Genomic DNA, 25,554 nt, shown 5'->3' on the forward strand with positions numbered 1-25,554 from the left:
TACCAAATTCAACCAAAATGTTGGCAAGAGTTTTTTGGAGATATGGACAAGCTGATTCTAACATTTTTAAGGCAGGTCAAAGGACCTAAAATACTCAAACAATTCTATAAAAGAATAAAGCTGGAAGACCCACACTATGCACCTGATTTTAAGACTTGCTGTAAAGCAAAAATAATCAAGACACTGGGGCTTTACAAAATGGACAGCAAGAACCAAACAACACATGTTCTCAATTACAGGTGGGAATTGAACAATGAGATCACTTGGACACAGGGTGGGGAACATCACACACCGGGGCCTGTCAGGGGATTGGGCGCTGGAGCAGGGATAGCATTAGGAGAAATACCTAATGTAAATGATGAGTTGATGGGTGCAGCAAACCAACATGGCACATGTATACCTATGTATCAAACCTGCGCATTGTGCACATGTACCCCAGAACTTAAAGTATTAAAAAAAAAAAAAAAAAGACAGCAAGTACTTCAGTGCAACAAAACAGAAAATATAGAAGTAAACACCTACAAATATGGCCAACTGATTTTTACCAAGATGCAGAGGCAATTTAATGAAAATGACATAGTGTTTTCATCAAATGGTATCAAAACAAGTGGACATCTGCATTTACCATGTTTTTTATTTTCTCTATTTTATGCAGTTTTGACATCTTAAAAAGCATGCTGGCCAGTGAGAGATTGACTTTCCCTGGGCTAGCTAATTCCTAGAGATAGCCAAGGGCTCAGGTAGGATCACAGCTTTCATGTGCAAAGCAACAAGTCTCAAGTCTATATATCCAGCCACCTCCTTCTCTAACTCTTACACACAAAGCCAATTATTTTATCTGTCCTAAATCACCCCGGGGTCAGGTACAAAACAACTAGAGACCATCCCTATGCTCCAAAGTCCATGGAAATTCATACTCGCCAAACTGTTGAGGAACAGTTTACCTTGCCTTTCCTGAGGAACAAAAACTCTACTCAGCTTTCTTTCATTCCTGCTTATGCTTGCCAAACCCAGTATTTCCCTTGTGTCCCTGCGTGGATTGATGTGTCCCCTTCTCTTGGGAAAGTCCTAAGTTTCTCTTTCAATGGCACTGACCTCTCTATGTCACTCTGATAAAGTAAAATCCTATGGGTATAATTTTATTATAACATCCATATGCTAAAAATGAACCTCAACCTGTACCTTAAATCTTACACAAAAATTAACCCAAAACAGATCATATATCTTTATGTAAAGCTACAGAAGTTTTAGTAGAAATCATAGGATAAACCTTTATGTTCTTGGGTTAGGTGAAGCACTCTTAGATATAACCAAAAGCATGACCCATAAAAGAAAAAACTGATAAGTTGGATTCCAACAAAATTAAAACCTTTTGCTCCCCAAAAGACACTGCTAAAATAATAAAAAGAGAAGCTCCAGAATGAGAGAAAATATATGCAAGCTCAACAAGAAAATAAACAACTCAATTTTTAAAATAGCTAAAATATAGATTGTCAATAAGCCTTTGAAAAGATGCTCAATATTGTTAATCATTTTTAGAAACACAAATTAAAACCACAATTAGATAACATACCTATCGGAACAGCTAACGTTTAAAAACAATGACTGATACATGTCAAGGACACAGAACAACTAGAACTCTCAGACACTGCTGGTTAGAATGAAAAATATTATAGCCACTCTGGAAAACAGTTTGGCAGTTTCTTATAAAGGTAACTATACATTTAGCACACCAACCAATAATCCCACTCCTGGTATCGACTTGAGAGACAAGAAAACTTATGTTCAACAAGAATGTATAAGAAAATATTCTGGCGGGGCGCAGTGGCTCAAGCCTGTAATCCCAGCACTTTGGGAGGCCGAGACGGGCGGATCACGAGGTCAGGAGTTCGAGACCATCCTGGCTAACACGGTGAAACCCCGTCTCTACTAAAAAATACAGAAAGCTAGCCGGGCGAGGTGGCTGGCGCCTGTAGTCCCAGCTACTCGGGAGGCTGAGGCAGGAGAATGGCGTAGACCCGGGAGGCGGAGCTTGCAGTGAGCTGAGATCCGGCCACTGCACTCCAGCCTGGGCGACAGAGCGAGACTCCGTCTCAAAAAAAAAAAAAAAAAAAAAGAAAATATTCTGTAGCTCTACTCATAATCACCCCAAACTGGAAACACCACAAATGTCCAACTAGTGAATGGATAAACACTGTAGTACAGTCACACAATGGAGTTCTGCAATAAAAAGAAACAAACTATTGATACATACATAACACTGAAGAATCTTAAAGGCATTATGCTGAGTAAAATAAACCAGTCAAAAGGTTATATACTATACGATTTCATTTATATGACAACCTGGAAAAGACCAAACTAATAAGGCAGAGAACAGATCAGTACTTGCCAGGGGCTATGAGTGGGCAGAGAGTTGGACTACAAAATAAGTAGCATGAAGGAATCATTTTTAAGTGACAGTATTGTTCTGAATCCTGATTGTGGTGGTACTTACACAAATTTATAACTGTTAAAACTTGTGGACTATACATGAAAAAAAGGTTTTGCATGCAATTAATTTAAAAAAAAATTTTAAAGAGTAAATAAAAATACTTCAGGGCAGAATGCTTTGTCTCCAAACAAATAATTTGGTTCAATTTTAATATTTAATTTACTCCAATTCTGAAGAATATATCTCAGAGCACTGACAGAAGTTTCAAGGGTCAAAACAATTATGTCAGCAAAGCCAAGAAACACGGTGGCTTAGAGGCAATTTTAAACACTCAGACTTCAATTTTAACCAAACAAATCATTAATCCAGAGAACATGGGGAAAGGCAGATCAAAAGAAATTCAAACTGCGCATCACTAGGAAAAACTGAAAATCAATCTGCAAACTCAACACATTTCATTAATCTCAGAATCTAAATCCCGCAAGAATTGTAACTTATAAGGCATACCTTCCCCTTCTGCAGATACAGAGACTTCTCTTTCCTTCTTTTCCCTCCCTCCCTCCCTTCTTTCCTTCCTTCTCTCTCTCTCTCTTTCTTGATCACCCATTCTACAGTGGGTAATCATAATCATAGCTCACTGTAACCTCAAACTTTTGGGCTCAAGTGATCCTCCCACCTCAGCCTCCCAAAGTGCTGGGATTACAGGTGTGAGCCACCATGCCTGGCCTGACGGTCTTTTCTTCTTGCCTTCAAAATACTGAAGAAATTACTTACAGCTTTAAGGGTAAGATCACACTGGAAAACAAGTGTCCGGAGTTGTGTTAAAATTTCTCTTTTGGTATTTTCTAGATCATTTCTTCTTTCTTCAACATTTGTCACACAAACTTTGTAAAGTTCACTTGCTTCTTCTACCTTCACAAATATCACAGAAAAAAAACCACTAGAATTTATATTTTAAACAAATATTTACTATAGTAAACCTAAGTTGAAATAACTGAAAATTCTGAAATATTCTGTTTTCAAAATAATACTTCTAAAGTTAATCTGTTCTGGTCAGTGATTCAAAGGCACTTGATTTTAATGGACAGCCACGTACAATTTATAATTACTATATTGTTTGTCTATAAAATATTTGCTTCTATTTGAAATAGCATTTTATATTTATATTTACTATATTCCATATAATCTTATAGAATTTTGTTCGTAAAATTACACTTCCTCAATAATACAAAGCTTCTGCCTATTCCTGCTATCAGGTGGCTGAATTAGTACACATATACACACACACTTGCTTAAAAGGTGAACTTTCTTGTCAAGTAAAATATATATTAAAACTACTGCCTTCTGTAAGATATTCTTTCACAAACTCCTAAATTCAGGTCTCAGCATAGTGGTTCTCAAAATGCGGATCCTCACCAACAGCATCAGCACCACCTGAGAGTCTGTTAAAAAACGTAACCTGCCTTGGCCCCTCTGTTGACTTATTGAATGAGAAACTCTGGGGGATGGGCTTAGCCATCTTTTAACACGCCTTTCCAGGCAGTCCTGGCAGACACAGAACTTTGACACAAAACTCCTGGCAGATTACTGCTAATTCAACTTGCAAAAAAAAAAAGAAAAGATCATTACTTTTGGAGAGCCTCCTCTTCCAACCTTCGCTTTTTGTCTAGTTGCTTGTTGAGATTTTTTGCTAATGCGCCACTTGAAGACAGATGCTCCTCTTCTGCACGAAACATGGAAGACTTTGCTTTCTCATATTCATCTTGACGTTGCATGCATAATAATTTTGCCTTTTTGAGAGCATTCTCTGCTTCAAGCTACATCGCAAAGAGTATTAAACACAGAATATGAAAGAAATCCTACAGAACGAAATGTCTTTCGCATATTCAGCTAAATGTCTTTAGCATATTCAGCAAGATAGTTAAGACAGTATTTTAGAAAAATGAGAGCAAGGAAGATCAGTATATACTGCAGATTATTTTAAATGTTCACAAATAGGTATATGAAACTCCATTCGGTATCATGAACGACTCATTTAATACTAACCGTAATTTATTGCTCCTGTTTCCAAAGTTCTTTATTTCTTTTCTTTGTTTTTCCATTGTCATTTTTCCTCCAAGTAGAAGGCCTCGTGAATGTATTTTAAAATGGAAACAAGAAAAAAGCAATTTTCTAAGGCACGCCATTGTTTAAAGAAAAGTGTATTATACATATAAATTAATCTTTACCTGTACAAATTTGTTAGCCTGGAGAGCTGCAATTGTTTGTTGTAAAAGATGACTGCTCTCTATATCATTAAGAAGTGCATTAGTAAACAGAGACTGCAGTGGCATGAACTCCTAAAATTTAAAATTGAAAAGTAAATTTTACAATAGAAATGGCACTAGAATTCCAAACACATCACTACTCTTCAAAAAGGGAAACTAAGTTTAGACTTTTGCCCCCAGAAAAATAACTAGTCATAAACATGACTATGAGAAAAATATAGAAGAAAATTAATTAATTATAAAACTGGTTAGCAAAAGTAGTAGCTATCAAGACAATCAGTATTTGTATAAAACTGTGAATTTCTGGCCAGGAATAGTGACTCACGCTGTAATCCCAACACTCTGGGAGGCCAAGGGGACAGACTACTTGAGCTCAGGAGTTTGAGATCAGCCTAGGCAACATGGTGAAACCCCATCTCTATAAAAACATGCAAAAATTAGCCAGGCATGGTGGGCACCTATAGTTCCACATAATCAGGAGGTGGGAGGATCGCTTGAGCCTAGGGGGACAGAGGTTGCAGTGAGCTGAGATCATGCCACTGCACTCCAGCCTGGGTTACAGAGTGAGACCCTGTGTATTAAGATGAAAAAAAAAGTATATTTCCTAGATTTTTTTCATAACGGACATCCATCTAAACTTAAAATAATTTTGTCAATAAAATGATCAGCATTTAAGTGCTTTCCTATATTAACTGAAATATTCTGATTTTGCAAATTATTGGGAGTTCATGAGTAGTTTCTTATTATAGAACCCTAGAAGTTCACAGAACACTTACCTGAATTCCAATGTTGGTTCTAGTTGCTTCTGCCAACTTGACCATATTTCTAGTGGACTCCAATTCTGAAAAGTTCAAAGAGGGTATCAGAAGGTAAAATCAATTTATTTTTCCCCCCATATTCTAAAATTACTTGTAATTCCACAATTAAGAAGTTATCACAAATACTAGTATCAAGATATAACACAGCAATACTTTCTTCTTCTTCTTCTTCTTTTTTTTTTTAAAGAGACATGGTTTCACTATGTTGCCCAGGCTGGTCTCGAACTCCCAGGCTCTAGTGATCTTCCAGCCTCAGCCTCAGGAATAGCCGGGATTACAGGCGTAAGTTACCATGTACAATTCTTAGCGCAGCATTTCGTAATTGTGAGTGCTCATCAGAATCAACTGGCAAACTTTTTCATAATATATTTGCCTGCATTTCACCTCTTCGAAGGATAGGACCCAGGCTTGTGTACTGACTGTCTACAAGACTATTCAGGTGATTCTGATTAGCATTCTCTATTATAAGCAAATAATATAGTAGAAAGAGCATAGGCTTTGGATAGATTCTATATTCTTCCAGTTATGCTCTATGACTTCAAGCAAATCTGCTATATGACCTTAGGAAATCTCCTGTCTTGTCTCTCTCAGCTGTAAAATAGGAAAAACAATTCGTGTCTTGCCTACTTCTCAGGGTTTTTGTATGAAGTAAATAAGATAATGACTATGAAAACATTTTGACAACTGTAAAACACTGGGGAAATATTAGCTATTAAAATGTTTCTTCTCTGCTTCCATTGCCTTCTACTCATACATCTATTGTTGCTATTATCTCCTGACCATATTATCTGACTGCATTTCTTTTTACCAACTAGAGTATGACTTATTTGAAGGCAGAGACAGTATTCTATTTGTGTTTGTGTCCCTAGGTCTAGTAGTTGGTCCACAGTAAATATTCAATAATTACATCTAGTGTAAGAAGAGTCTTTTCTGGATAATGGTTTTATTCACTACAATGAAACAGGTACTAATTTGGAATTCTATTACTCACAATCTGTAAAAAATGCGTTAGAAACAATTTAATTATTATACTCTAAATCAGATGCTTTAAAAGGCAACTCACCCAAGTTAAGTTTTTTTTCAACCCATGAAACTATGTTCTTAGTATATTTTGACCAAGTTTTAGCATATGACAAAGCCAACTCTATAGAGTCAGTGTTCTTTAACAGCACGTTGTCTAGTTCTAAAGGGGAAAAATTTCCTGAAAACAAAAATATCAAGGTAAGTATATGTTAAATGTGATCACATCATAACTCTAAACAAAGAAGCACTCAGATCCTAAGATGTTAGTCAATAAAAACTGTTTTTTAAAAAAAATACAAGTGACAAATTTACAATTTAAAAGGCCAGAGTTTAAACTTAAAATGGTTTCAAACTGTAATGTATTTTTATCCTAAAATATATTTCTATTATTCATCAAGTTAAAAGCTTCACAAAATTCTTGATCAGTCTATATCTCATATTATCTATCTTAGCAGGCTATTTCCCTTAAGCTTTATATGTAAAACTTCATATATCATTTTGCATTAAAAATGAATACACTAGGTTACTAAGCAAGAAGAGATTAATCCAGGACATTTATAGAAAGTAACTATAAGAAGCATTACCTTTTTCACTGGATGAGTCCACTGATTCCACAGACACATTTTCAAACGACTTACAACATGGAAAAAGATACATTTAAAATTAGAGAGGAACACAAATCTTTGCTTCAGAAATTTTTTGCCCCAATTTGTTACTCTGACATAATTCCTGCTAAAGAATTTCAAGTATTTAAAACTTAAAGGGCCTGAGAAGTCTGTTCAAGCGCCAGAACACTTCATAAGAATTTCACAGCTTTTTACAACAGCAGTTCCCAAGATCCAAGAATGAACAACCTTACTGTTACTAACAGCATTAGTTAACATTAACTAATCCATTCAAAACTTTAAATTTTGCAGATAATAAAAATATTAATCAAGAAGTTAGAGAAGCAATGGAAACAGATTGCTATCTAAACAGAAGACACAGATCTGTCTCTTCCAGTCATCTTTTATCATTTTACTATAAGTATGTCTCTGAAAGTCTATTAGATAGGTTAGCACAAAACTTTCTATGATGATGGAAATGTTTTATATCTGTACTGTCCAATAAAGTAGCTAATAGCTCCAGGTAGCTACTTGAACATTTAATAAGTGGCTAGCATGACTAGGAAGTGAATTTTTAATTTTATTTAACTATTATAATTAAATTTAAAGAACTACATGTGGCTGGTGCTACTTTATTGCATTGTGCTGGAAAACATCATTTACCAAAACTTTGAGATCTTAAACAAATTTAATCGATTTAAGTTGGGCAGTACAGGGTATACAGGGATTCAATGCAAAAATGATCAAGGAGACCTGGGTCTGAGTCGAGCTCCATTATTACCTGTATGACACTGGGCTACATATTTTAAATTCACCTAACTTTGTTTGGTCTTCTATAAAAGAGGGATAAGAACACTACTTTCAAAAGACTGTTTTAAGAATTAAGATGATGTAGGCCTAGCGCAGGGCATGGTACATAGGAACCACTATTAAATATATTGCAACAGGCCAGGTGTGGTGGCTCATACCTGTAATCCCAGCACTTTGGGAGACTGAGGCGGATGGGTCACCTGAGGTCAGGAGCTCAAGGGCAGCCTGGCCAACATGGAGAAACCCACCTCTACTAAAATACAAAAATCAGACAGGTGTGGTAGCGCATGTCTATGGTCCTAGCTACTTGGGAGGCTGTGGCACAAGAATTGCTTGAATCCAGAAGGTGGAGTTTGCAGTGAGCCGAGATCGCACCACTGCGCTCCAGCCCAGGTGAAACAGTTCTCACTCATTCTCAAAAAATATATATATATTTAATATTATATATATAATACATAGTGGCAATATATATATATTCAAATGAGGCAAATACATATAGAGAGAGAGCCTGCAACTATTATTTATTTATTTATTTATTTTTGAGACAGAGTCTCACTCTGTCACCCAGGCTGGAGTGCAGTGCCCGCGATCTTGGCTCACTGCAACCTCTGCCTTCCGTGTTCAAGAGATTCTCGTGCCTCAGCCTCCCAAGTAGCTGGGACTACAGGTGCCATGTCACCCTTCCTGGCTAATATTCGGATTTTTAGTAGAGACTGGGTTTCGCCATGTTGGCCAGGCTGGTCTCAAACTCCTGGCCTCAGGTGATCCACCCACTTCACCCTCCCAAAGTACTGAGATTACAGGTATGAGCTACCACGCCCAGGCTGCAGCTATTATTTTAAAGGATATTTTCAAAACTGTTGATCAAAGTAATTTTATTATTAGGATTATATATCATCATAGCTTTTTTATTCCAATCTCTAAAACAAATTAAAACCTTCAAAAAAAAGTACAAAAGAAAAAAGAAAAAAGTATTTTTTCCTGTTGAGAATTAGTATCATATGTATGCACAATAAAGGTACAGAAACAGGAAATATGATTCACACCTAAAATTTAAATTGTTCAGTGTCTTGCCACACAGATAAAATGTGTTATCTTCTGAGGCAGTAGCAATAGTTTGAAAAGATAAACTTTAGGAATAATCATGAATGACAGCAAAATATTTAAACATCTTAAAACTTTTCATCATTCGCCTTCATTTGTCAATGGATGGCTTCAGAATCAGTCATAATTTTTGGCAATATTGTAATACATATAACAAATGCCTTAAATAGTCATTTTTATTTTATATAATTTTAGGAAGGACGTGAAGTTTTTATAATAATATAAGTCCTTAGCAAATTTCCATATATTTGGGATTTCTTTTTGTTTTTGTTTCTTTGTGTTTTTTTAGAGACAGAGTCTCACTGGCTAAAGAGCAATGACACAATCACAGCTCACTGCAGCCTTGAACTCCTGGGTTCAAGTGAACACCCCCACAGCTTCCCTTTCAAGTAGCTGGGACTACAGACTTGTGCCACCACATCTGGCTAATTTTTTGTAGGGACAGGGCCTCAATCATGTTAACCAGGCCGGTCCTGAACGCCTGGCCTCAAGTGATCCTCCCACCATGACCTCTTAAAGTGCTGAGACTATAAGTATGTGCCACCACACCTGGCTAATTTTTTGTAGGAACAGGGTCTCAATCATGTTAACCAGGATGGTCTTGAACTCCTAGCTTCAAATGATCCTCCCACCTTGGCCTCTTAATGTGCTGGGACTATAGGCATGAGTCACTATACCTGGTCCCAAATATCTGTTGAAATTCTTTTTGGATTTGATCTTCCTTAACAGAAAATGATCAACACAGGTCCCTGATACAGTTTTTTTTATGTATTTTGCTTGCATTCAGCAAAAAAGTTTAGTCAATTAAAAATATTACTACCATAAACCTTTAAAGAAATATTATCCATACATTCCTCATATTCTGTTACTTCATAGCAATTTTTCTTTTTTTTTTTTTTGGAGACAGAGTCTCACTCTGTCACCTAGGCTGGACTGCAGTGGTGTGATCTCAGCTCACTGCAACCTCTGCCTCCTGGGTTCAAGCAATTCTCCTGCCTCAGCCTCCCGAGTAACTGGGATTACAGGTGCCCTCCATTACAGCTGGCTATTTTTTCTATTATTAGTAAAGACGGGGTTTCACCATGTTGGCCAGGCTGGTCTCAAACTCCTGACCTCAGGTGATCCACCCACCTCAGCCTCCCAAAGTGCTGGGATTACAGGTATAAGCCACCACCCCCGGCCTAAGATTAGGCAATAATTGAAATATGAGGTTAAAAACATTAAAGACTTTGCTTTCACACAAACTTAGCTTACCTTAGTTTCTCGAGAAACAGGCAGTCGCAATAATGAATCATTGCCTACATCTCCCATAAGGAAGTTTGTAAGGCTATCCACGGAGGTTAAAAAAAGAAAGACAAATCATTACACTTCTTTGTGACATGGTTTACATTCAACATGTTATCTAAAATAATTTTTTAAAAATAAGAACCTTAGAAATAAACCCCTAGGAATCTGTTCACATAAACCACAGTCACTTGCAAATGGATGTTGCTTCTAAATAGCTATAAAAATACCTTCAAATATAGTAATAAGGCCATACAGAAGGTAGTTTTTCCAAAGTTGTGATATTTAATACCATTTAATATTTCATTTCCCATGTATCTTACTGGATAATGCAACACTCTCTCACTAAGACACCTAGGCCCAGCTGCTTTAAATGACAGTCCTCTACTTACATATTTCCAAAGGTAAATGCCAAAGTTTCAATAGAAGAAAACACTTCCTGGAAGAGATCGTTTTTGTTTTCTTCATTAACTTCTGTGAAGTTCACAGCTGTAAGGAAAAGTTGGTTACAATAAGGAAAAACATGCTTTAAACTAGATTTATACAGAATCATTTAATCCTTTAAAACTTCATCATTAGTTCAAGAAGCATTAGAAGATTCAGAAACTGAAAAGCCTAACATATAAAATGGACATGATGTTCAAATTCTTCATTATGAAATTCACATAAAAGAATCAGCTTGCATAAAAGCAGTTAGCATTCCAAACTGGCTACTCCATGGATTACATTATTTGACACATCTAAAAACTGACTCTATGTGAAATCAATCAGTGCTGGAGTCACTGAGTCCATGTTATATCACACCTCTCAATTATTAAGAGTGTTCTGTGCTATTTTCTCTTCCTTACTGCTTTCTGGCATTTTAAAATCAGCCAAACACATTGTAGCTCACTGAAGGCAATATGAGGTACATTTTTTAGAATGAATTACCAATACAGTCATATATATATATATATATATATATATATACACACACACACATATATTTGATACAACATAAAACTTGTAACAAAGCATATCACATGGAAAAAAATACCCAGTGATTTGGAAAATTAAAATTTCTATTTACTTACAGCCTTATTTCTTATAACAAGCTCTTGGGCTCTGAGGTCCACGTTAATTGACATACAGCTGCCTTTTGTTTACAATAGCGATATCCTAATATTTTGCATTTTGTTAAAGCAAATTATGAAACACAACTGAAAAAGATTTCTTATTTTAACTTCTGTATGCACTCTTGTTAAAAGCGCAAACACAGTTTACCAAGACAAAGTCTGAAGGTAGAATTGGCAATTTTTTTAAAGTAACTGGTGCTACTTTTACTGGGTATAAAGAGTAACTGGTTCCCTATATAGCTCCTCCCTAGTATTCTTGCCAATAAAAGGAAGGAAGAGAAACCTTTTGAAGAAGTAGTCATCCTCTGCTTTAAAACAGAGTCGTTTTTAATCTTGGCTGCACATTAGAATTCCCTGGGGAGTTTTGTTAATAAAAACAAAGTCTGGGTCCCACTAATGAAAGATTCAGATTTCATAGGTATGTGGTGAAGAATATATTTTGTCGCAAGCTCTCTCGTGTAATTCTAATATGCAACGAGAGTTGGAAAGCAAGAATTCCTAGGTAGGAGTGAATTAAACTTCAAGCCTATAAATCCCATGAAATTGCAACTAAAATTTTATAAGCATAATAAGCCTCTGTAAATTGGCAGGCGGGAGGCTAAGATCCATAACCTTCATCAGATTCTTCGAAATATCACTGATACAAACAAAAAGAAAAAGTTACCATTGCGAATATGGTTCTTAAATAATGGGCATTTAAAAAATATTCTGACTTCTACTCTGACCAAGATAGAGAAACAGATTATACTTCTACCTGAAACAACTAAAAGACACTCAAATAAAACATAAGAAATAGGCTAGGTACAGTGGCTCATGCCTATAATCCCAGGGCTTTGGGAGGCCACGGCAGGAGGATCACTTGCAGCCAAGAGTTCAAGACTGCCGTTAGTTATAATTGCACCACTGCACTCCAGCCTAGCTGACAGAGCAAAACTGTTTCTTATTTAAAAAAAAAAAAAAAAAAGATTTCTATACAAAGGACATTAGCATGGATAAAAAGAGTCACTTACAATTATGAAAGAGTCGATTCATCAAAAGGACATAACAGCCAGGCACGGTGGCTCATGCCTGTAATCCCAGCACTTTGGGAGACAGAGGTGGGCAGACTGAGCTCAAAAGTTCAAGACCAGCCTGGGCAACATGGCGAAACCCCATCTCCACTAAAAATACAAAAAATTAGCCAGGCAATGGTGGTGCATGCCTGTAATCCCAGCTACTGGGGAGGCTGAGGCATTAGAATCGCTTGAACCCAGGAGGCAGAGGTTGCAGTGAGCTGAAATCACACCACTGTGCTCCAGCCTGGGCAACAGAGCAAGGCTCTGTCTCAAAAAAAAAAAAAAAAAAAAAAAAGGACATAACTCCATATATTTATGTACCTAATAAACAGAGTTCGAAAATACTTTAAAAAACACAACAAAAACCACATAAATTCACAGTTACAACTGGTGATTTCAATAACCCTTCGCAATAACTGACAGAACACGTAGATGGAAAGCAAGTAAGCATAGGGATGATCAGAACAACACTACCACCTTGACAAGACATTTATATGACACCCTACCTAACAAAGCAAAACACATGTTCTTTTCAAATGCACACTGAAATACCAAGATAGACTATATTATGGGCCATAAAACAAGTCTTGATGAGTTTAAAAGGATTCAAATGAGGCAAAATATTTTTTGAGACAACATGAAATTAAATTAGAAACAACAGAAGAATCTCTGGAAAATCTCCAAATATTTAGAAACTAAATAACACGCTTTTAAATAACCCAGGTGTCAAAGAAGAAAAAAGGAAATTAAAAAGTATTCTGACCCAGCACTTTAGGGCAGGAGGATCACCTGAGGTCAGGAGTTCGAGACCAGCCTGGCCAACATGGTGAAACCCCATCTCTATTAAAAGTACAAAATTAGCTGGGGGTGGTGATGCACTCCTGTGATCAATCCCAGCTACTCAGGAGGCTGAGGCAGGAGACTGCAGTGGGCCGAAATCACACCACTGCACACCAGCCTGGGTGACAGGGCAAGATTCCATCTCAAAAAATTTAAAAAAGGGATTTTGCAGAATAAAAATGAAAAAACAACATATCAAAATTTGTGAAAGGGGGGACCAGGAGATACAGGTAGAATGATAACAATTTCACAGGCGTATGATGCATATGTCAGAATTTTCAAATTGCACCATTGTTTATTATACAATCATACCTCAATAAAGTTGTTTATAAAAATACACTGTAAAGTAGACTTTAAATAGTAATTTATAACATAATACCATCAACAATGTAAATCCTACTTGTATTCCCTAACTTTAACCTGCTAAAAAAATAGTTTATAACACTATCCAAAATTGTATAATTATTCTTACTTTCTTATATGTTTTTATCACACTAAACATGACGGGGAGATTAAAAAATAATAATTGTAACAACCGTTGAGTAGTGAAAAGAATAATTATTGAATCAATTCAACATTTGAACAATCTTATCTTCATCCCTGCTTGAGTGAAGTTATAGCCACCTAATGAAAATTCCTATTCCTAATGCCTTTGCCTGACTTCAAAACAACCCTATATTTCTAATATCTAACATAATTATCTTTTTTGCTCCTGCTCAGTGTTTCAAAGAAAAGTCTTTGGCTCCTTTCCAATAATAAATATTCCTACTCTTTCCTACATTCTCCAAAACCCTATACCAACTTTACTCCTCCCTCACAGCTTATCTCCTATTCAATTGACGTTTTTTCTTATGCTACTAACATACTCAAATCTTTCCTATGTGAAAAAAATGTTCATTTTACCATATTTCTCCTTAAAGTTACCATTCAATCCATTTACCGTTTCTTCACTACTGAACTGCTATAAATAGGCCATACCATGGCCTATACTGCTTTTCTTCCCAAGTTAACATTACATTCAAGATTTGGCTTTACACCCACTTTAATGGTTATCAGAGGCTGGAAAACTTTTTCTATAAAGGACCAGGTAGTAAATATTTTACATTTTTCAGGCCATACAGTCTGTTGCAACTACTCAATTCTGTCGAAAGGGGCCATAGATGATACATAAATGAATAAGACTGACTGTGTTCCAATAAACCTTTATTTACAAAAACAGGCAGCTGGCCAGATTTGGCCCAACAGCCTGTTTGCCAGCTCCTGGTAAAGAGGATGGGTTCTGAAGTCAGTCTGCCTAAGTTAAATCCTAACTCTCTCTCTTACAATGTTACATAACTTCACCCCTCTGTAACTTAGTTTCCTAATTTATAAAATGGGGATAATTATGTACTTCAAGAACTGTTGTGAAGATTAAATGAACTTAGAACAGAGCCTATTACATAGAAGATGTTCAAAAATGTTAGCTATTATTATCATATAATAACACAAAACGCTGTCAACAATAACCTCCGATCAGTCAAAATTAGAGGTTTTTTTCTTGTAAGTTTTCAAGCTACTAAACCTTTATGCAAGTTTCAACAACACTACCACTTAATATATATGCAAAACTTGGACAAACTTCTCTCTATGCCTCAGTTTCCATATCTGCAAAATGAGAGGTGATATAAAAGTAATATAAGGCTTTGGAGTTTCAGCCCTGAGTTTAAATCTGGTTTCTACTACTTTATGTGTTAGTCTGGATACATTACCTAACTTCAATTTCCTCACAAGCAAAACAGCGTATTATTGAGAGGAATGACTGAGAAAACAAGTGTGAAGCACTCAGAGTACAGTGCTTGGATTCAGTAAACACAAGCTCTCTTCCTCTGCTCAACATCCATCTGTAGACAATCTGTACTTCATAGAGCTTTCTCCACTTAGCCTCTACAGTTCTCATCTTGGCTTTCTTTATATACACTATCCCTGCAGAATCTCATCCACTTCCATACCTTTGAGGGAACAAATTCCTAAACTACCTGTCTAGTTTTAACCTCCGAGCTCGATTTGCATTTCTAATAGGCTGATATATTTCTTCTCCTACTTTCCACCTGCTATTTTCCATACCATCCTTAGCTCATTAGCTTCACTTTCAAAAATGCCTCTAAAATATTTTTTCCTCCTTTCCATCCCCATTTGCCACTGATTTAATTTAAAAGCCCATGTTTTACCTCTAGTCTGAACTACTTAGCAACCTAACTGGGGTCTCTGTCTCCACTCCATCCCCTCTATTAATAGTTCTTCAAAAGCTCATTAAAATGTTGCTTAAGGTTTAAATAATTGCCTCCCTTGAGTTCCCTATTAAATCACAATACAAAGCCCTAAGACACATTTAGTATCTCTTCAAGAAATCACATGAATAGCTTTCATTCATACAACCTATCAGAGCAGCAACTTTCAAATGTTTTTGATCACAATCTTGGGAAAAAATACATATTGCATCATGACTGAGTATTCTATACACACATAATAATCAGTTATATAACACCTATAACATTTCTGACACTTAAGTTTTATATAATAAGTGTTGCTTCTGATTTTTCTTTTCTATTCTCTTTCATTTTTAAAAAATGCTGGTCATAATCCACTAACTTGATGTCATGAGTCAGGTCCCACAGTTCAAAAATCATTAATTAAAAGAGACAATGGAAGAAAAGTATGAAAAGCGGGGAAAAAAAAGAATAAAATACACAGGGAAAAAAACAAAAAAGCTACAAGACCTACCTAATGAAAACTTTAAGTTGCTTCCGAGGAACACAAAAGACAACTTGAAGAAATAAAGTACATATTATATTCTTGGATAGAAATACTAAATATGTATATTTTCCTTAATTTAATCTATAAATTTAACTCAAATCATCAAAAAAAAAAAAAAAAAAAGAAGGTATTTTTTGGAACCAAACAGCCAATTCAAAAATCTTCATGGAAAAAATAAAATTCTAAACAAGCTATCCCTACCATATATTAAAATGTCACAAAAACTACAATAAAACAGAGTGGTCTGGGCATACAACTGAACAAATCAACGAAACAGAATAAGGTCCAGAAATAGATATATGTGAGAATGTAGTGTATTTATGATAAAGATGACACCTCAAATTAGTGGCGAAAAGATGAATTACCTGCTAAACTTACTAGACGCTTAGATACTTTACAATGTTTCTGAAGACTTAACTTCAACAAATGAAACCATGAAACATCAGAAGAAAAAACATTCAAGAATTCTATTATAATCTCAGAGCAGAGAAGTCTTTCCTGATACTTAAAACCCAGAAACCATAAAAAAGACTGAAAATGTTAATGCAAAATAAAAGAGAAAACGAAGTAAAAAAAATTTTCAACATTAATCAAAGACTACTTACTTACTACTTTACTTACACAGTTTCTACAAATCAATACTAAAAGAAGACCTACCAGCAAAAGAAAAACAGATTTAAAAAAGGTCAATTAACATAAAAGGATGTAAACATGGTATTGAAACAAATGAAAAGATATTCAACTGCACTCAAAATGAGGGAAATGCAAATCAAACCTAGACTGTTACCACTTTTCACTATCACACTGGATAACAGAGCTTTGTAACCAGGTCTGTTGGCAAAGGCACACGAAATCAGCCTCTTCAGCACTGCTATCAGAAGGGCAGAACCTATACTGAGGGCATCTGGTAATATCAAAAAATATAAACACACATGCTTGCTGATTCAGCAATTATTCATCTAGGAATTTGCATGACTATTTCTTGAAGCATTGTTTGTAATAGAAAAAAAACTGGAAATGATCCAAACATCTATTAGTAGTTAACTGGTTAAATAAATTATAGTATATCAATATAAGGGATTACCATACAGCTTTGAAAAAACAAATAGTAACAAAAGAATGAGGAAACCCTTTCCGTGCAGGTAACTCAGGACAATGAACAAGGAGCAGAACGCTACCATCTGTGTAAAAAGAAGGTTAAAAAAGAGAACACATCTGGGTATGTGCTTGTATATGGTATATCTCTGAAAAAATACACAAGAGACCAATAAAGGTTGTTGCTTATCTAGGTAAAGGAATGAGTGACTAATAGTCAAAGGCAACAAAGAAATACCCTTTTACACCATTTCAATACCCTTCAATACCCTTTTACACCTTCAATACCTTTTTACACCATTTGCATTCCATGTGAACTGCCTATTAATAAAATCAAGTTTTCAAAACAGAAGTATAAGGCTTCTACAATCTTGAAGGCATAATTAAGACTTATTTTCTTTTTTGTTTACCAATTTTAAATATAGGGTAAAATGCAGAACATAAAAAACCTAAATTAAGGGTTATTTTCATTTATATTAGAAATAAGATTGACCAAAATAACTGAAAATAATGAAAACAAATAGTACATAATAAATTACTGAGTTCTGAAGATACCTTTATTTCCTTTAAAAACAGGCTGTATCTCTCTTACCATATTGCAAATATTTTGTCAGACTTAATTTCCTGCTTGGAAACAGGAGGACACACAGGAAATACAAATCACTACTAGAATGAATGGGAAAAAAACTAAAGATTTTTCTTTTAAAGTTATTAGAAGGTAAACTCCACATTTAAAATAAAACATATGGGTAAAGATTCTTATTTCTCACTTCTTATACAGAGGAAGCAGACACACTTCATGCATTCAAACCTGTGGTAATACAAATAAAATTACACATCCCTGATTCAAAAGTTATTCTGTATCTTTTTCTACTGTTTGGTAGATTTGAAAAAAATGCATTTCATACTTAAGGTCTCTAAACTTCATCATATACCTAGGTCACTGCTGTTTTTTAAACATACTCAGAGTTAAAATTAAATGATGGGGCCAGGCGAGGTGGCTCATGCCTCTAATCCCAGCACTTTCGATGGCCAAGGCAGGCGGATCACCTGAGGTCAAGAGTTTGAGACTTGCCTGGCCAACATGGTAAAACCTCATCTGTACTAAAAATACAAAAATTAGCCGGGTGTCATGGCATATATCTGCAATCCCAGCTACTTGGGAGGCGGAGGCAGGAGAATTGCTTAAACCCAAGAGGCGGAGGCTGAGGTGAGCTGAGATCATGCCACTGCACTCCAACCTGTGTAACGGAGTGAGACACTGTCTCAAAAAAAACACTCAATGATGGACCCGGTGTGGTAGCTCATGCCTGTAATCCCAGAATTTTAGAGGCCAAGGTGGGAGGATTGCTTGAGGCCAGAGTTCAGGATCAGCCTGGGCAACATAGCAGGACTCTGTCCCTGTGAACAATTTTAGAAATTTAAAAATCAGCTAGGAGAGTGACAGCTCACATCTGTAGTCCCAGCTAGCTGAGATGCTGAGGTAAGAGCATTGCTTGCGTTCAGGAGTTTAAGGTTACAGTGAGCTATGAACATGCTACTGCACTACAGCCTGGGCAACAGAGTGAGATGCCATCTTTTAAACGAACAAAAAGACTGAAACCTTAAATAATATAAAGGATGCCCATATTCCAGACAGCTTTCTGTCCCAGAAACTTTTCCTTTCTGAAATAGCTACTACTGTACATTTATAGGTTTTAAAGCACTTAGACTGGCTGGCACTGAACAGATACTCAAAATGGTTTCTACCTATTCTCTGCCCTTCCAGGTTTTGAAAACTAAATTGCCATTAAATGAAATAATTAAGTTGATTTGACCTCAATTATTCAAGTCGCTGAACATTTTTCAATTGGAGTATCAATGATATTTTTAAATGGCCTCAAAAGTAAGAGTTGGGGCAGGGAAAGAGGTTTGATTATAAACCATACAAATTTAACACAAAGAAAACACAATATTTAAAGTGTTCTAGTCTCATAGAGTCCTACTGAAACAGAGGAAGTTTCCCAACAACAAAATAATCTTCCCCTTTTAAATGTCATCCAGCACAAAAGAGTAACAATAATCCCAAGTGTAAAGATAGTAATAGTGGAAAATAATATTCAGAAAATTACTTTTCCTCAAAGACAAAAAGATCTTCAAGGTGTGTGAGACAGCATTCTCTTCAAGTTTGTTTCTGGAATGTGGACACCAACTATACACAGGCGCACTCCTTCCCCAGGACATCCTGACTGCACACAATAGCTACTGACAACAATTGAACTAGGTCGCTATTTCCAAGCATGGAAATTTTACTATCTATAGACGCAAATTTCCCTATCTAAGTAAAGTTAAATGGTACTTGTAAACAATCTATTTAGAAACAAATTTGGTTACTAAGCACATTTTTGAAAGGACAGAAGAAGCTATTCATGCTTCCCATTTAAAATCATCTACATTTTTTTCAGTGTTTGAAATACAGAAAAAAGGAAACCACACAAACATGATAAATCTATGTCAAAAAGTGCTGGGTGGGGTCGTTTCCTTAAGTATGTGAACTACATTTTGTAGACAAGGTTTTTATTTTCTTTTCCTGCTTCATCTGTTGACGCATGCCCTTTAGCCTCTCCGAATATGATCCTGTTCACCAATCTCATCATGTTCTTCTCACCCAGAGTTCTTGTAGCACAGCCTCATCCCCACCCAGCCCAGTCCAGTTAATGCCTACTTGACCTTTGACTCAGGACAGGCAATCCCTTTCCCCAAAGGAGAGTTTCCTTTCCCCATTCAGCCTAGAGTGAGTTCCTCACTCTGTGCTCCCATGGTGCCTAGGCATACCTCTATCACAGAATTGATCACAGGATTGCTGTTACCTTGTCTGTCTCTGACTGCTACATCACTGCTACCTAAAGGTCACCTTTTGTAGTTTTATTACTTTGAATCCATTTACCTTATCGGTGGCATTTAATACTGATAATAACTTCTTAAAACCCTGCACTTTTAAAACTCCATGTCACCTCCTTGTAGGTCCAACTCCCTACCTGTTATGTGTTTCTCCAATTCCTCTATATCTTCTCTCTCTCCCTGGGATCTCACATCAGTCCTCTACTTACTCTGCACACTCAGTTGATGTCATCCTTTTCCACTACCTATACATCAACAATTCCCAAGTCTTCATCTTCAATACCGAACTTCTCCATAACCACTAACATTCAACCTGTGTCGTTCTGTCAAACTGACGTTCATTCCCTCTTACATAACAAATCGCATTCGACCACTACCACACCCAGCTTAAGCCCTCAGCTTCAACCCTCATCTAGCCCATTATTCCTAACAATCTCCTAATTAATTTCCCTGCCTCCTATCTCATTTCTTCTCAAATACTCACTTCGCTCTCAATCTTTCTTTTATATACCGCAACCCAGAATAATTTTCACAACTTTGAGTGGCAAGTCATTTCATCAGAGGATAAAGGTCCAATTCTTCACGCTAAGTTTTAGCATATATATGCTATAGATACACACACACCAATACATATATATGATAAACTTATTTTATAATTTTAATTTCATTTTCACATTTTAAAATAAGGTCCCAATTAAGCCTTCTTTTTCTGCATTTGATTCCCTCTTTTAAGTAGTCACTAGAGATTACCACTCTCCAACACCAATTGTCCTCACATAACAAAGACTTCTTGTACACTAATCACCTCGAAAGAGCATGCACTCATTCATAAAAAACTCAAATTTTAAACATCAGTTGTTTGGTTTAAGTTAGTCTTTTTAAAGTATTTGCTGCCAAATAAAGTTAGTTTTTAAAAGGAAGAAAGCCTTAGGTGTGACTTAGTGGGAATATTTCAATATCAAAGTATATATAACTCCTTATTGACATACATCACACAAATGCAATGAGAGGAATTGGCTATACATTCATTATAAACTAAAATATATCACTTGGCTCCTTTTTACCCACAGCAACCCACTCTTACTATATCTTCCTTACCTTTCACTTTTGCAGTGAGCATTTCTGCAGCATTTTGAAGATCAACAGAATTGAGGTTCTGATGTTTATTCATTATAGACTTTAAAACACGGAGCAGTTCCTCTAGACGTATATGAATAACTTCTTTAAAACAGTCTTTAAAAGAAAAAAAAATAATTTATTTCCAGAGCAAAGTTCCACAAATCTAAACTACAAAGCATCATCTGAAGCACATTTCAAGTAGAAGCACTAGTTACACAATTTTTGCCTACTATACATTCATTTCTATCTTCACTGTTGCAATTACATACAATTTTAAAAGTTTTCAGAAAATCCTTAGTCATTTTAATTCATTAAGGATTTCAAAGGCTCTCACAGTTATGGTCAATTTAAGTACTACATTTTTCAGCTTTCTCAGTTTTAATATGTGCTCCAGACTTCCCTTGAGCCAACTTTATAAGGTAAGTTTTCCTTGTCTTATACTTTTACTATCATATATTTTTTTAACATATTCAGTAACTCTTAGCCATATAAAGATCATCATTTAACCTACACATTTTTAAAATTATGATATAATTTACCTATGATAAAATATACAGACCTTTAATGAGTTTTTGTGCTTTTAGAAAACTGAATTAGTTGCCAATGATGAAAAATTGAGGGATCATTACACAAATTCTAGATTTTGCCTACTCTTGAAAAATCAAAATCTTTTATACTCAGGGCCACATTTCTCCTTGGCCACAGTAGCTGGAACAGAGCAGTGCTGCTCTCTTAGATGAGTTTCTTCTCAGTGCCCATTCATTTTCCCCCAGCCTACTCCACTCATTTACATCATCCTAGATCAGAGAGATGCAGTTTTATTACCCCTTAAATAAGATGACTATATAATTTATCATTCAAACCAAAATACTTTTGCTAGTGGAAAGGTGGATGCTACTCACAGTCATGCTAGCACAACAATCAATCACATTCTATGATCTTCATCCCAAGTAAATCAGAAAGTATAATCACCCCTACCTTTAATCCTTTAATCCCTGAAGTAATCCTCAAAAGTCTGACAAGACAACCACTTTAAGTACGGTACTTTTTTTTTTTTTTTTTTTGAGACAGAGTCTTGCTCTGTCGCCCGGGCTGGAGTGCAGTGGCCAGATCTCAGCTCACTGCAAGCTCCGCCTCCCAGGTTCACGCCATTCTCCTGCCTCAGCCTCCCGAGTAGCTGGGACTACAGGCGCCCGCCACCTCGCCCGGCAGATTTTGTATTTTAGTAGAGACGGGGTTTCACCGTGTTAGCCAGGATGGTCTCGATCTCCTGACCTCGTGATCCGCCCGCCTCGGCCTCCCAAAGTGCTGGGATTACAGGCTTGAGCCACCGCGCCCGGCCAAGTACGGTACTCTTATATAATTTTCCTTTCTGTAAACTTACACAGCATTGGTGTTTAATAAGAGTTAGTATCTACTAAGCACTTACTATGTGCTAGGCACTATTAAAAACAAAAGGATATTATTTCATTCAATGTGATACTGAATACTGTGATGGGTCATACTCATTCAGTATGACCCATGTATGTATATACACATATTTCTGTATGAAGTCATCTATATTATTTATATAAGTATATATTTTTATACATATTTATCTCTTTTATACACATCTGTATGACTACATATAGAAAAATTTATGTGTATATATATATACACATATGTACATATATACATACAAATGTATGAGCACATATGTATGCATGTATAAATATATTCATGAAAATGTACGCATAAAATATGTATGTCTATATATCTATATGTAAAACATATATATGTGTGTGTGTGTGTGTGTGTATATATATATATATTTCTTTGTTAGTTGAGAGGGCCTAAAAGAAATGACAGTAGCAACAAGCACACCTAGCACCTAGATCTTGGTTTCTAATACTATTCTCCAATGAAAGTAACCAGGTCTCCTTAGAGAAATAGCTGATTCTAGGACCAGGGTAGAAATGTTCAAGACAAGTAACAAGCATCTTGTAATGCCAGAAAGGAAGGAAGAACTTTAAAAAAAAAAAACTAAAACAAACAACAAAAACACCCTACAGTGAGGAGGGCATGTCAAAGGTACACAGGAACCAACTGAAAGTTTCCAATAGCCAAAGCTGGAGCCATGTGAGCAACAAATAAAGTGATACTGGATTATAACCTAAAGTACACAACAAATGTCCATGAGTCCATACTGACATAAATGATTGAATATATTAGTAAACAGGGGAAAAGAAACAAATCTCTTGTGTAAAAGAACTGTAAAAAAATGTGTGCAAATACTTTGCTCTCAAGAAGGTGAAACATAACTCTCTTACATATGACCTATGTGGACTAACTTCTTCCGAAGAGTGTAGTATGGAAGGAGGACAAAAAGAGTAACTTGACAGTGGAGAAACTTGACAAACACTACTGAAGACAGGTGACCAAGGTCAACATCAACAGTGACAAATCATGTTCAAGGTAAATATCCTTGATATAAAGTGATGAAAACAACACTTTACATCTGTAACCTTCCTCCCAATATCCCATAACCCCGGTCTAATGAGGAGAAAAACGTCAGGCAAATTCTAATCAAGGGCCATCCTACAGAACCCCTAATCAGTATTCCTTAAAATAAAAATGAGGAAAGTTTGAGAAGCTTACAGCCAAGGAAGACCTAAGGAAAAACAACTAAATGTAATATGATAGGATCCTGGAAGATAATAAAGAGTATTAGAGGAAATCTATGGAAATCTGAATATAGACACTAGTTAATAATAATGCATCATTATTACTGGTTATCAAACACTGGCTCTATAACTCTAAGAGATGTAAGACGTTAATACAATGTATGGACTATATGGGAACTTTGTATTATTATCTCAATTTTTCTGTAATCTAAAACTGTTCTAAAAAATAAAGTCTATTTTAAAATGAAATACAAATAGGTAAAATATTTTAGGAATTTTATGTGTTGTTGAAATTTTCCCCATAAACATAATTTTAAAACTTGATATACAATTTTTATAATTCTTAGGGAAAATGTGAATATGCAGTTTAAGTAACTATCTTAATTTAATAAGTATCACTATTTTCTCTTTTTTATAACTGGTAATGTTAGTTTGGTAGGTATACTTAGTTGAGGCAATACAGTATAGTGGTTGAAAAGCATAATCTCTGAAACCAGACTGCCTGACTGAATTCTAAATCCATGGCTGAGAAACCTTGGCTGAGTTACTTAGCCCCTCTGTGCCTCAGTTTCCTCACCTATAAAAAGAAGATAAGGTAGCTAGTTCACAGGGTTATTGGGTTAAATGAATTAAAACACACAAAGCACTTAGAACAGTGGCTGGAACACAGTAGGCCCTTCATAAATGTTTGCAACTATTTTTAGTTGGTGGAAAAGTAAGTAATCGTGGATTTGGCCGCTAAAAAAAATTATATATATGTATACATAGCCAAAACCTCAATTACTTTTGCACCAATGTAATATTTTATGCAGCAGTAGAAATAGGTTAATGATATAGGTTAGCTCTGAAATGAAATCCAGTAGATATGAAATAAAGGAAACTTCTGGGAAAATAATATAATTTGAATAAGTGTAAAAAAATCATAAAACCTTCCTTTTTTTTTTTGTCTTTTGTTTTGTTTTGTTTTTTGAGTTGAAGTCTTGCTCTGTTGCCTGGGCTAGAGTGCCACAGCGCAATCTTGGCTCAATGCAACCTCCGCCTCCCAGGTTCAAGTAATTCTTCTGCCTCAGCCTCCCAAGTAGCTGGGATTACTGGTGCCTGCCACCACACCCACCTGATTTCTTTTGTATTTAGTAGAGACAAGGTTTCAAAATGTTGGTCAGGCTGGTCTTGAACTCCTGACCTCAGGTGATCCACCGGCCCTGGCCTCCCAAAGTGCTGGGATTACAGGCATGAGCCACTGCGCCTGGCCTATGGAACCCTCCTGACATGCTATTTTCTCCCCAGTTTTGTACAGCCAAATCTCTTATTTGGCACATATATAACTAAATAAAGCTGGTATACGCTAGTACTTCTGCTGACTTAACCAAAACCAAAGTGGAGTGATTCTCATCACAGAGAGTTACACTGCCCTCTTTTTGAAACCTAATAAATGTTAGTCTTAGAAAAGAAAGTTATTTCTATCCCGTGTTCTAATGTTTTACAATAAAATCTTCATTAATACACTTAGGAAACATTAAATCTCCAGCCAAAAGAGCTTGATTTTCAGAGTGCCAACAACAACCATCAATACTCAAAATTAGTGTTGGGCAAAAACTACAAAATACTAATGGCCTAAATGCCTACATAAACCAAAGTAATACTGTGGTCTT

General features: G+C 35.9%; 1 protein-coding gene across 1 annotated transcript in view; it reads right to left on the reverse strand.

Annotated features, from left to right (window-relative positions):
• Nucleotides 1-25,554, reverse strand: part of ARHGAP29 (Rho GTPase activating protein 29) — a 65,776-nt gene that overhangs the window by 26,724 nt on the left and 13,498 nt on the right. The window contains 11 exon segments of the mRNA XM_017879784.1: nt 3,206-3,343; nt 3,929; nt 4,061-4,248; nt 4,478-4,568; nt 4,670-4,770; nt 5,475-5,539; nt 6,580-6,717; nt 7,124-7,172; nt 10,313-10,385; nt 10,735-10,831; nt 21,219-21,353. Of these exon segments, the coding sequence (XP_017735273.1) occupies nt 3,206-3,343; nt 3,929; nt 4,061-4,248; nt 4,478-4,568; nt 4,670-4,770; nt 5,475-5,539; nt 6,580-6,717; nt 7,124-7,172; nt 10,313-10,385; nt 10,735-10,831; nt 21,219-21,353 (1,076 nt within the window).

The sequence above is a fragment of the Rhinopithecus bieti genome, unplaced genomic scaffold (assembly GCF_001698545.2).
Source record: "Rhinopithecus bieti isolate Rb0 unplaced genomic scaffold, ASM169854v2 scaffold_11919, whole genome shotgun sequence".
Lineage (NCBI taxonomy): Eukaryota > Metazoa > Chordata > Mammalia > Primates > Cercopithecidae > Rhinopithecus > Rhinopithecus bieti.